Source organism: Perissodus microlepis, chromosome 11 (assembly GCF_051167445.1).
Source record: "Perissodus microlepis isolate ML-2025 ecotype Zambia chromosome 11, ASM5116744v1, whole genome shotgun sequence".
NCBI lineage: Eukaryota > Metazoa > Chordata > Actinopteri > Cichliformes > Cichlidae > Perissodus > Perissodus microlepis.
In genome coordinates this window covers 14,268,426-14,281,925 of record NC_140471.1, presented here as the reverse complement: position 1 = coordinate 14,281,925, position 13,500 = coordinate 14,268,426, and the positions used below count along the sequence as shown (strand labels likewise).

At 41.3% G+C, this 13,500-nt stretch overlaps 1 protein-coding gene across 1 annotated transcript in view; it reads right to left on the bottom strand.

Moving 5' to 3' along the window:
- Positions 1–13,500, bottom strand: part of znf407 (zinc finger protein 407) — a 157,966-nt gene that overhangs the window by 80,300 nt on the left and 64,166 nt on the right. The window contains exon 5 of the mRNA XM_084942847.1: positions 11,074–11,148. Coding sequence (XP_084798973.1) covers positions 11,074–11,148 — 75 coding nt within the window. The remainder of the gene's footprint in view (positions 1–11,073; positions 11,149–13,500) is intronic.

Sequence of the window (13,500 nt, the reverse complement as noted above, 5' to 3'; positions counted from 1 at the left end):
TCTTAATCTTTTTATATTTTCCCAGAAAAATTTGGAACTAGATACAGCAATTCATTGAAATATAGCATATAAGCAAAGAACAGTTTGTAGAGTTCTAATATGCTTTAAAGTCAATACTTGGTATGACCACCTTTATTCTTCAAAACACCTCAACTCTTTTAGGAAAGCTTTCTTGCATTTTCTTAAAAAAGTCTTTAGGAATAGTTCTTGAAGGAGATTCAAAGTTCTTCTTTGGATGTTGGCTGACTTTTGTTCTGTTTGGTATCAAGATGATCACACACTGCTGCAATAATGTTGAGGTCCAGGTTCCAGGGAGGCCAGTCCATGACTGACAGTGTTCGATTGTGTGTTTTTCTTTCCATGTATGCTTTTACTGCGTTAGCGGTGTGTTTGGGATCATTAATATGCAGAAGAATGGAGCCGCTGCCAATCAGATTCTTTCCAGATGGTGCATGGTGCATCAAAGTTTGAAAGCTTTTGCTTTTTTTTTTTGCTTTTTTTTTTTTTAATCAACCACGACAGAGCCTCCACCGTGTTTTACAAATGGCTGTAGACACTCACTGTTGTACGCTCCCTGATCTCCTCTGTACTTATCCTTTTGGTTCAAACTTATGACAATTTGAACCAAGAGGACGAGGAGTGTTTCATCACTCCTTAAGACCAGTTTCCACTGATTTCAGTCCAGCTCTTGTGTAATTAGGCACACATCAGCTTTTTGCCCATTTCCTTCCTTAATAATAGCATCTTGACAGCCACCCTTCCATTGAGACTGTTTCCTCAAGTTATTTTAAGGACACACTGCACACTATGTTGATATATGCCAAGTTACTGGGTAATAGTTGTTTGGGAATCACCTTGTTGGTCCAAAAATACTATTTTGTCAGACTTTGTTAGCGTTGGCATTTTTCATAGATTTAGCTAAAGAAATTGGAACAAATCATGTATTTTTGCGACAGTCTGCTACGAACAAAGCGCCTAATGGTATAATTTAATTTCTTTCACTTTCTTTGCTAAGTTGTCTGTTGTGTGTAGATACGACACTGGATCATCTCTTGCATAAGGTATTTTGTTTTGTTGTTTTTATTCATATTTTAGTGTTAAATGACTTAATAAAAAAATGTCCATCCATCCATTCGCTTCCGCTGATCCTTTCCAGGGTCGCGGGAGATGCTGGAACCTATCCCAGCTGTCATAAAGCGAGAGGCGGGGTACGCCCAGGACAGGTCGCCAGTCTGTCGCAGGGCTAACACATAGAGACACAGACAACCATTCGCACTCACATTCACTCACAGATTCACACCTATGGGCAATTTAGATTGACCAATTAACCTATCCCCACTACTGCATGTTTTTGGACTGTGGGAGGAAGCTGGAGTACCCAGGGAGAACCCGCGCAAACACGGGGAGAACATGCAAACGCCACACAGAAAGACCCCAGCCTGATGGTGGAATTGAACTCAGGACCTTCTTGCTGTGTGGCAATAATGCTAACCCCCGTGCTGCCATTATCCTTAAAGTTGTGATGTATAAGGACAGGGCTGAAATAAGTGAAAAAGCAGCCAATGTCCAAACTTTGAAAGACCATCAGAAAACCTGGAAAACTGTAGCTCAAGATCATTTTAAAAATAATTACAAGAAAGTCTGGCTCCTTGGAAACAAAATATAAACAAATGAAGGGTCACTTCGCCATTCCAAAAAAGATTTCAGGATTCAGACACTTTGCCTAGTGTTCACTACTCTTAAGACTCAGAATTTGCCTATCTTTTATAAACAGGTACAGACTATGCCCTATAAGATGCCCAACATCTAAATACAGCTCACACGGGAAAACTGCAAAACTGCATCAAGTCTATTGTACATTAAGGCCTTATATCAGTGAGTTTGGAACAGGTATTTTTTCAGGGTACACAAGTATCTGTAGTAAAATACAAACATGAGCAATTCTTTAAGCATTTAGATTAGCAAAAAAAGTCTGATGAATTACAGTAAGGACCTGAGTATCATTTTATCATTTTACTTACACTAAGTAAAAGTCTGATCTATCTGACAATCTAAGATTTTAGAGATTCAGGTATTATTAAGCTTAACTGTGACGTACTGGCAAGTGTTGCTTAGCCTTTAGAACATGTTATAGGGAGGCAGAAAAAGAGATAAAAGCAACACACAAATGATACATTGAAGCACAAATGGCAATGTCTGCTGAAAAATGTTTCACAGCATAATAGCATCAGCGTGCAGTCACAAGGGGAAATATAATAATTCTCGAGTCCGCATAAAAAATAAAATGAATTAAGCAGTTCCATATTTAGCTGAAAAGAGAAAAGTTCAGGAAGTTGTCCAACTTAATAGTGGCCTTGTTGATCGCTGCCTGTTCTGTGTGTGTGTGTGTGTGTGTGTGTGTGTGTGTGTGTGTGTGTGTGTGTGTGTTAATCACCTTCCCCAGGATATATCCACGACTGCCGCTTGCCCGTCCAGCTTACATTAATTTAATCGCTGCTCAGCTAATTCATTGATTAATTGGTTCATTAGTGATGCCTGGCAACATCCGTTTCTGCTATGACAGTCTGATGTTTCAATAGAGAAGAAAAACAGGCTGGCAACAGCCCAGTTTTTCCACTGTCCCACTGTGCATAATGTCCACCGCTGTCAACAGTTAGCCGCACAATTGTGTCACTGAATAACTGCCTGGTTTTCTGCCACAGGATGTGAAATGAATACGAAGGTGAACTGTGCACATTCTCTGTTCTTGTCTGGTTGAGTAATGTCACTTGGGCTTCAGCAGTGGGTGACATCATTCTTAGGGAAAGGAAAACTTAAAAAGTTGGAGGGACTCTCGACGCTGCACTACCCAGATGAGGTAGGTGTTGTTATGAGAAGATGAACTACTGCTGCAGATTAATTCTGCAAGTCAAGGTCACGCCGCTCTGACATGACGAGTGGCTTCCAACTCTTGGACGAGCTGTCGACTCCTAACTATAATTATTATTAGTAATAGGAGCCGATAGGACCCCGCTGCACCCTGCGACAAGGAGCTGGATGTTAGAGTGACCAACAACAACACACAGCCTCTATAGAAGCGCTGATGTAACAGCACTGATACCCATAAAGTGGCTACAGCGTGCACGACCTCTGACCGCTCTGCTTGAAGACACCAGCTTAAATTTATAATTGGCATTTTGTCACGGCAGTGCCTCTCAAGCATTGGTATTACTGGGCTTTAACTAATGTTGAGTAAGACCACAAGGGGTAGAGATTTTAGCATTAAACTGTGTCAGCTTTTCAGAGAAGCAACATGCCTCTCTCACACCCCTACAAACACACACACACGTACACACACAATTCTGCACCATATGCCCATGACAAGTGCATAAAAATCGTTCCCAAGCGATAGCACAGGCCAACCCATAAAAACTTAATGCACCTAATTTTCCAGTAATCAAACTTTTATAGACTGCGATGGCTTTTAAACTAACAAATTTTAATTATCGCTTAATTTTAACAGCAATATTAACGCGATCCCTCATTCTGCGAGTGTTCATTCTCCATGAAATATTGAGTAGGGTAAACAGGGAGGAGCTGTCCGCTGGCTGCTGTTCAAACAAGCAGCCAGCAAACACAAAGGTGATCTGGGGGTCGCTGAGGCCTTGCCAGTACCTCGCCAGGAAAATGTGGACTGCACAGACCTCTGGGAAAATTGAGGCTTTTTCTTTTTCAGTTCACTGAAATTAGACTGAGAAGTACATTGCATTGAATATTGGTCTATTGTGATTCTTTTATGCCATTTTCATATTATTAAAGAAGAAGAAAAAGCAGATTTGGTTTTTTTTTCGGGGGATGCTTAAGAATATTTCAAAATCCTTGACTACTTTTAAGTTAAGACCTTGCTGCTGTTTTTTTCTTCCATGCTTCTTCATGCTGTTTTTACATTCCTGCTTACACAACTAGCAGCACAGGATGTTATTGACTGCTGCCCTTGGGTGGCTGAAAACTAGGCCTTACCACCCAACACCAAACCAGAGAGGCAAAGTGCTGACACAGGCAGATAAGGGGAGGAAGAAAGAGAAAGATTAAAGAGCAGATTCATTATCAATAATTAAGGGAAAGGATTTATTCTAATGAATTAGGGGTTGTCTTTATCTACTCTTTATCTCCCCATCACACCACTAACTCTCTCCTTTCTCTCCCCCTCTCACAAATACGCACATGCCCTTGCACACACACACTGGTTTGTGGTTTTTGTGTGACTTGACCCCTGCATGCTCCGTGCGGTCCATATTGCCACCATGCTGGCTCTAGGCAGGGCTCTTCCGCCCCCGCTCCCCGATTCCAGGCTGGACGGTCTCGGCCCTCTGTGTCGGGGCAATATGGCCGCACTGCATGGCACGCTGGGATGCGGCTGCGAGCCCGGAGCCCAGCACCCCCGAAGCCAGATGCCTGCTCGGCCAAGTTTGGCCCCTGGCACAGCAAATTATGTATCAATTCTGTCACGTGAACATAGAAAAATATTTTCAGTGCATTATCTAGAGTAGAATAGTGGTTCACCGACACATCAGGGCAATTTTCAAAGCTTAAAATAACGTCATGGAATTGCTGTCCACTTCTGATACTGTGTGGTATTTTTACAGCTGATTTTATTCTACACATCAGAATATGCACTGATTACAAATGCAAAAAAATAAGAAAAAAAAGTGGGACAAATAAATTTATAGCATATTTTCCGCACACGTCCCGCTGCAGTCATGTAATGCTGGATGCTCTGAATATCCCTGCCTTCGTTTTGTTAGTCATCACACCTGGCCTGCATGCATCATGCTAGCTATTTCTGGATTGTTGTTCATGCCTTTTCACCTGTTTCCTTCGGAGGGATTTTACCACCCGCATATTTGGCACAGACATACAGCAGTGCTAGGAGAAACAAAAAATAGCAACTGCACTTGCGATCAGAAATCTCCCAAAACACTGAAATCACTCTCTCCAGCTGCTTGTATCATGTGTTACAGCCCCACCACCCCACCCCATCTACTTAAAACAAATATATCTTTCTTCTGGGTTGTCAGCACTGCTGTTTCAAGAGTGATGAGTGTATTAGTTCAAGGAGTTTATTATTACAAGCGTGAAAATGGCAGGCGTTTTAACAATTACCTATGAAAACAGGTATGCGAGACAGGTCAGTAGTCTTTTGGCACCCTGTTTTCAAAGAACTAATTACAAGCAGTTGAGTCAAGGTCGATGCTGTCTGTCACGCTCTCGAGCCACTCCCCTGGTATTAAAGGGTGGATTTAAGGTGCTTGCAGACCCCACAGAACAACAGAGAACACACCGAGAGGTTCACCAAGTTTATGAGGGTAATATACAACAACAATAAAGAATAAAGGGAAAAGAAATCGCGCTGTATTAAACAGTCCTAGAAAAGTTCCCTAAAAATCTTGAAACACACATATATACAGAAATCATTTCCAGTATGAAGTCACTTGTTCATATATAAAGTATCAGGGTTGTTACTTAAAAGATGTGATGCTCATTATTCATTACTGACTTCAAATGTGATTGTCCCTCCATGTTTCTCCTCAGGGGCTGTTAGTCTTTGCTGTACTAGTTAACACCAAACACTCAAAACCGATGACTGCAACCTCTCCAGATTCTAGCTGCTTTCATAATCAGGATAACTCTATTGTTCTCCTGCGAGTGAGCATTTTTGATGTGTAAAACTAAATCAAAATCAAAACCAGCAGGGATACTTTTACACATTTCAGACACTTTGCAATAATTTTTCCCACTAGGCTTGCTCAGACCCTGCATCCGTTAACCGAATAAAGGAGATTATGTATTCAGATGAAAAAGGGCTGAGGAACACGGATAACTCAACTCAGTGAAATATTACAAGTGGGCGCAAGAAAAGAAACAAATTCTTATTATCATCCCGAGCTGTAATGCAAAATATTACAATGTAAACCTTTTGAGATGACTGCGAGCTATTAAGTCAGACACCGTGCAGCCAGATTATTGTAAAACTAGGAGGACACGTGGTCCTCCTAAGCATATTTCTTTGAGAAAGCGCAAACATACGAGCAGATAAAAGGACAAAAAGCCCTCATCTCCGCTCGATGCCTGCAGTGAGGAGTAGTGGTGTGACTGAGACGAAGACCTAGTTGTGTCACTTTATAACAGTTCAGGCTCTATCTCGCTCTCTCTTTCTCTCTCACCCAGAACCTGTCAGATAGTTGGGAGTCTGTCATCACACCCTTCCTCCCCTCCAATTCATCTTCCTCATTTTTTTCTCCCCACTGGGGTTAGAACAATATAAGCGTCTAATATTAGCCGTTTATTATTAAGTCAGATCTGACCATTGCTAGCCCACTGCTGCCCAACACATTCATTAGTAGGACGTGATGGTAAGGAAAGAGGAGAGAGGAAAAGAGGTACATAGAGGTATCAGCATAATTTCTATTTATAACTCTTCATATGAAAAAAATCATTTAGATCTACATATTCCTTTCATGTGTATGGGTTTTCTGTGTTGTTCCGTCATCTTCAACCCTGGGTCAGAAGCAGGAAAAGAAAGTGGTCTCCATATGACAAGAAGATTTGTAGTGATCCTTAATATACACTTTTAGTTCAGCTTAAATTTCATATTAACAATTTAGAAAACAGGAAAAGCCATCTACACTTCACTGAAACTGCCAGCTTCCAAATTTCTTTGATCCGAAGGAGGCCAAACAGATTGGATGATGAACTTCACAAGAAGCGTGATACGAAAAACTGTCGGCAATGTCAGGCTTAAAATTCACATCAGTAGAACTCCTCCTCACAGATACCCCCGCAAAACAACTTGGCGTTTGAGATCCCAGACAGATTTGGCTAAGTGGGACCCGGTGTAACCGTCGGCTACTCAGGTCTTTTCCTCCTCCTCTCTTCCTTTGACTAACAGATCTCCCCAGTGTTCTAAAAATACCTGGTGAACAGGGCTGTAGAGATGGTGATGAAACTGCCTCTCTGACACTGTCCCACTGCAATCCATCTCTCCACCGCCTGCCAGCCAGCATATGTTTGCAATTGGCTCTCCCCAACAACCCCCATTGCCTCTCACCCCCCACCCCCCTAGTCCCCAGTTGCTGGTTCAGATACCCACCCCTACACACACACACACACACACGTGCACAAGTCCCCATCCTTTACCTCTCCCTGTCTTTCTTTCTCCCTCAGCTACTGTCCTCGTCTCCAGGTCTGGGCTTTCAAAACCAGTGCAGTTATCAATCACCAAGGCAGCACTGTCAGGTCAGCCCAAACCATCTCTCCCTCTCTGCCTGTCTCTTTGTCATCCCATCTCTTTCTATCTCCTCTCAGCTCCTTCTCCCTCTTCCGTCCTCCATCCTCTGCCTCCTCTCTTACACTTGCCCAAATTTGTTCCACTTAAAAAGCCCTCCCCAATGACCTTGTGCTAATTAAGCTGCACTGTGTTAGAAATATGATGGTTAATTAATGATGAGATAAATTCTGTCTGCGGGACTGTCAGAAAAATGATGACACCGTGTTTTACAGGTTTAAATAGAACAAACCTTGTGGCCGTCCTCCGTCTAAGTGTGCATGTAGGGGTATGTGTGTGTGTGTGTGTGTGTGTGTGTGTGTGTGTGTGTGTGTGTGTGTGTGTGTGTGTGTGTGTGTGTGTGTGTGTGTGTGTGTGTGTGTGTGAGAGGGCGGCTGTGCGCACGTCTGCACATATTTAAAAGGAGTGCAATAAACAATGAGAGAAAATGAGAGATAAAAGAATGAGCTTTTGCTGGTAGAAGTGGAAGTAAAGACTTTCTTTGCACTTGTCCATTAACATAACTAAAATATCTACTACACATATGTTAATATAGGTGCAGTATATGTTAATTTATGTGTGTGCTTATGTGATGATATCTGGCATAATACTTTAGAGTTTAGCAAAATGTAGGTTATTTTTGTTCCTATCTCTTAAGCTAAACACACTCCAGCTCATTTAAAAGTATCAATATTATCATTCCAGTCACTGCCATGTTAGTGCTTGGCATGACAAGTGGCCACATGTGGATGAGAGGGTGGTGGTGCTAAGTCAGCTAACACTAGCTAGCGTGGTAGAGGTGCATCCACAGTGTGCATATCTGCTAATTAATGCTAAGTAACAGAATACCAAAATAACAGAAGAACTATCAAATGTTAAACTGAAGAACTTTGTGGTTGGCCTGTCCTGTACAGCACGTCATGTTATTTGTCAGTTGGCTCCACTGATAATCCTCCAAAAGGCTCCAACATGGGCAGCCAGTTTTATGACTCAAATTAGAAGAAGTGAGGCCTAGGCAACCATTATTGGCTGTTATACAGCTGACTGTGCCGCTACATCTTTCAGTTGAAGCAAACAAACCTTAAATTTTGCTAGCTCTGGGACTACCAGACTGTTAACATACTTTTTAAAGCTTTTAAAAGTAGGGCATTTTAACACTGGTGTCTATTGGGATTGACTTGTGTCTGAAGACATCCTCTAGTGGCTTCTCCACAAACTGCAGTTCGAAACGCTGAAATTAAGCATTAGCACAAATTAGCACGGGGCCTTGTTGCATTTGGGGGCAAAAGTAAGACATAGATAAACCATTAGCCTAGCGCTGGTCAACTAAATATAAAGTTCATCTTAATAATCACAAAAATTCAAAACCTGAACTAAAAGCTGATGCTTTCATGAGTTTTAGGAGTCTTTTCAAACTATCAAGAAGTCACTAATGTGGGGGACACTCAAAAAGATACCAGATTTCATGCACAAAACATACCTGTTTATAAATCTGGCTGGTCTCTCTTTTAAATTTGTACCACTCACAAGTTCAAGTCAGAATGGGACTGAATGGGAATCTAAAAATTGAAGCTGTGTGGTACCAAAGCACACAGGAAACAACTAGTAGGAAAATCTTCCATATTTAAATCAGGTGTAGTTTTCTGTTTTTTGTTGTGATCTTTTAAAATTACAAATCATGTATAAGTCCAATATTATTGTGGTAGCAAAGCTGAATTTAAGTTGGACACGGTCAGCAATGGCTTCTGCAGTCTGGATGTTAAACTTTACCTTTTAAGTTATGATAAATTCTGATCTCTTTTATAAATGTTATAAAAAGGATCAGAAATAAACTGAGACATGAAAGGAAAGAAAAGATGGGAAAAAAATATGAAGTTTACCCAGTCTGGCCAACAGGGCATCAGCTCTGTACTGCAGCCTGACATAGTTCTTTTGCTTTCACAGTTGGCCTTGTAGACAAGACGCTAATAAAGCAAATGTGATTGATTTAATAAATGTTTAAGATGTTTCAGAGGCGATACTTCTTGTTACCATTACTGTGGAGAAAGTATAGTTTTTGAAAAGAAGTCTAGACAGCGATCAAGACTTTACTCTGATCAAATAACGAAAAACAAAGTCTGAAGAATTTTCTGAGCAAAGTCCTTTTCAAAAGTTGTTTAAAAATGAAGAAAAACTTGCATGAATTACAGGATTGTTTGCATTTACTGGGAAAATGCCACCCCAGTACTGAAACCTTTTCTACTGCAGTTTTCATCTCAATTTTCTATCAAGCCCACCAGTACCTCAGGTTACGGCAGATGGTCCGACATTATTCATGCATGCCTGTTACGTCTGTCTTTTCTCTTTATTTAGATTGTAAAACTCTGATTTGATGTCTCTTAACTTTGGTCCTTTTTTAAAAATGATTTCTTTAGATGTTCAATTATATGACTGCTGTTTGACAATGTAAACAGGAGAGACATCTGATCTGTCGCAGCAAAAACAATATTTAACCCTTTTAGAAAAGCAAAACTGGTGGTACTCTTAAATCTCCTTTTTGTATCTGTATCCTGTTTTTCATTCATTTCTCAGTGGACATGTGGCAAGTGTAGAAAAGATATTGGACCCCACGTTAATTGGTTCAAGTTCCCTGTAAGGCAAACATCAGGATACATGGTTGTAGTGGACAAGTCACATATGTAAATGTATGTAACTGAGAGGCCATATGTATGTATACTGTTACATAAGAAAAAGCATGGAGTTCTGTCAGCAGACCTCGGATAAATAAAGGTTACAATAACAAAAAAAACAAACAAAAAAAACAAATGTGGATGAAACAGAGACTTGAAGCAGTTGAGGATATGAGGATTTGTTTCCATCTAATCCAGATGAACAGCTGACAGTAGGAATTTAGATGATAATGTCTGAGAGATGGAGAGGCATCTGGTCGGGATGCTTACTTCCATATCTGAAGCCACTTGTCATATCTAATACTGCATGTTGTCAAAAGTATCAATTTGGTTGCGGAGTAATGAAAAAGTGGGTCTGTTTCTATTTTAGCGGCTTGCTTGACAGATTGAGAGGTGTTTAACGTCTCATTTTGACTTGTCAGGGTGGAGGAGGGGGGGGCTTCACAACTTCATCTCCTCATCTTTCGTTTTCTCACACACGCACACGCACACACACACACACACACACACACAGACAGCAGGGCTCTGTTTCTGATAGACAGGGCCAAGCGGGAGACATTGCGCATACACAGAGACACACACTCGCGTGCACAGACAGAAATGGTAAAAGAAACATCATTCATCTCTAATTCAAGAGGGAGAGCAGAAAGTAAGATGAGGGAGAGAGCCAGATAAAGTTTGACAGAAGAAAGGGATGCAAGCAAGAGAGCGAGGAAGACAGAATGAGTGAAAGCCATTTAACTCATTAGGGAAAGGGAGGATCTCAAGTTATATTTAACTTGAAATTTAACTTGTGGGAAAATTTTGTGCTTAAAAGCTTGCAGGCCTCCACCGGGGTTGTAGCAGTCATCCTCCACCATCTAGAATTAATTGCCTTCTGTATCGCTTACTTTCGTTTCTCAAAAACACAGATGCTTGGAGAGCCAGGTAAAGAAATACTTTTTAAAAAGGTTTACTTCTTTATTTGCCGACAGGTTTTTATGCACGAAAGTTGGGAACACACAGAAACCATTCTGCACGCGATCCAAATAATTATTTTTTCTACCAAACTGAAAGCTGAGCATGATGTGTGGAAAATTCCGTTGCATGTGTTTAATTTACCTCTCTTTACGCTGTCCAACTCCATGTTTTCCCAGCAGATGGGTGCTGAGGTGTTTCTTCATAACAAAGGCCCACCTGCAATACACGAAAAACACAATGCCATACTTTTAACAAAGGAGTTTTAATGAAATTTTATGCCACTTTAAAAACACATTCGAACCAATCAGCACTCGTGGAAACCTTTATACACTCACTGGCAACTGTTCCAACTGCTCATTAATACAAACATCTAATCAGCCAATCGCATGCCAGTGACTGTGAATTTAGGCATACAGCTATGGTTGAGATGACCTGCTGAAACTGAGAACTGGAAAGAAAAGTGATTTGAGTGGCACGGTTGGTGGTGCCAGACGAGCCGATATTTCAGAAACTAATGATCCACTGGGATTTTCCCCACAAAACCATCTCAAGAGTTTACAGAGAATGGGTGCCACTCCTGTCACCCTGTTCTTTTCTTTGTTTTTATCATCTTATCGTCTAGCTAGCTACTCCCTTATTCACAGGGGGTCACCACTGCAGGTAGCATGGCATTAATAAAAAAGGGAGTTTTTCATTGCCTTTCCATGCAGAATCAAACCGACAGATATACTTGTGGCTGTAGCTCAGGAGGTAGAACACGTCATCCACTGATCGGAAAGTTAGTGGTTCGATCCCTGGCTCCTCCAGTCTGCATGCCAAGTATCCTTGGGCAAGATACTAAGCCCAAGTTGCTCTTCGAGGCATCCACTGGAGTATGAATGTTAGTCAGGAAGCACTAAAAAGCTTAGAAAAAATGTGATTGGGTAAATGTGGCATGTTGTATAGAGCGCTTTGAGTACTCCGGGAGAGTAGAAAAGCGCTATATAAGAATCAGTGTATAAAATAGTAGACTGTGCTAAGAAACCTTTTCTTGACACTCTAACAGAGTCCATAAGTGTCAGACCACTGACTCTGGTGTACTGAACTTAATAAAATAGAATTCTAGCAAACCTTGTTTTGTGCATTTTCTGTTGTCAATGTTTAACTGTCAGTTTTAACATTAAAGGCTTTAGTACTATGTGCTGCCAGAGGTGCAACGAGTTTTAAATGTTCACAGTTCACATAGTATTCACTGTGAAATGTTATTTCTGATGTGCAGATTTAAACTAAACTACTGGGCCAATGTGAGGCCACTTACTACGTGTCTTCCCTGCTCGCTCTCTCCCTCCTTTCCTGTGTTCCTTCCACTGCCCTCTCTCATTAAAGGCTAAAAAACACCACAGAAGTAAGACAGAAGTGTCCTAAAAATACTATCTCAACTGAAACATAATAGTTATGTAGAATGATGTCCTTGCAAAGTCTTTGTTTTGGTAATCTATTTTTCCCTTTATTATGAGGGATTGTCTTTTGCTTGTCTTCTGTTTTCCAACTGTTTTAAATAACTGCAAGACAACATGAACCCATCCTTCTCTTACATATGTAGTTTTTGATAATAAACAGGTTTGGGTAAATAAGTATTGCTGCAGGTGAACTGTTCAAAATGCTGTACATAAATGTGTGGCACAAATTTTATAAGCTTGGATTTATAAGCTTGTGTATCTGCAGTACTTGCAGTAGCACGCATACACACTCAAACATACCAGGGTGCTGTCGTCTGACAGTGACCACAATGTCCTGACTTTGTCGAGCGCCCTGAGTTTACCGTGTCTCCAAAACAGAATCTGAAAACATAATGAACGGATGACAAGACTAACTACTCTGACATCCAAGCAGCTTCACCAGTGTTTTCATCCCCTGGCCTTTTCATTTAGCACCCATCACTTCCCATTACTGTACAACTGAGAGACAATGACCACATCTGAGAGCTGAGGAAGGAGCTATATAAAAGAGGCAGCGGGAGTTGAACCAACAGTCATGTGGTCGGCACTGTCGCTGCACATGCTTGGTTCCCCGAGTCTCGCTCCTCCCAATTTCTCTTTTCTTCATATGGATGTTTTCACTTTTCATTTCTTTGCAAGGACATCATTCTATTTTCTCTTCAGCGAGCCCGTTTGTACCTTTCTGAAGCTTTCAGTCTCTCATGAAGCAAAAGCATAATTATTTCACTAATTATGTCACTACCCTACTCTACCCCAGCTCCTCCAACGTCTGGACACACACACACACACACACACACGGCTATGTCCTCCATCCCATCATGGCCCCAGAGTCCCGTCCGTCATCAAGGCCCCCGAGGCCGACTCTAACTAACACTACCACATAAATATTCAAACATGTTCCACTGTTTTGCCTCGTTATCATCACTCAAGATTTTCTCAATCCGCTCTAACTCAATCCATCCATCCGTCCAGAATGCTGCCTTGGAGTTAAACTGGGAGCAAATGTATGACTAAACCCTGTATGCTCCAATCGGCGAGAATGGCAAGATCAAAATGCTGAGCCTCTCTGGCCCACTGGAAGCGCCTCTGA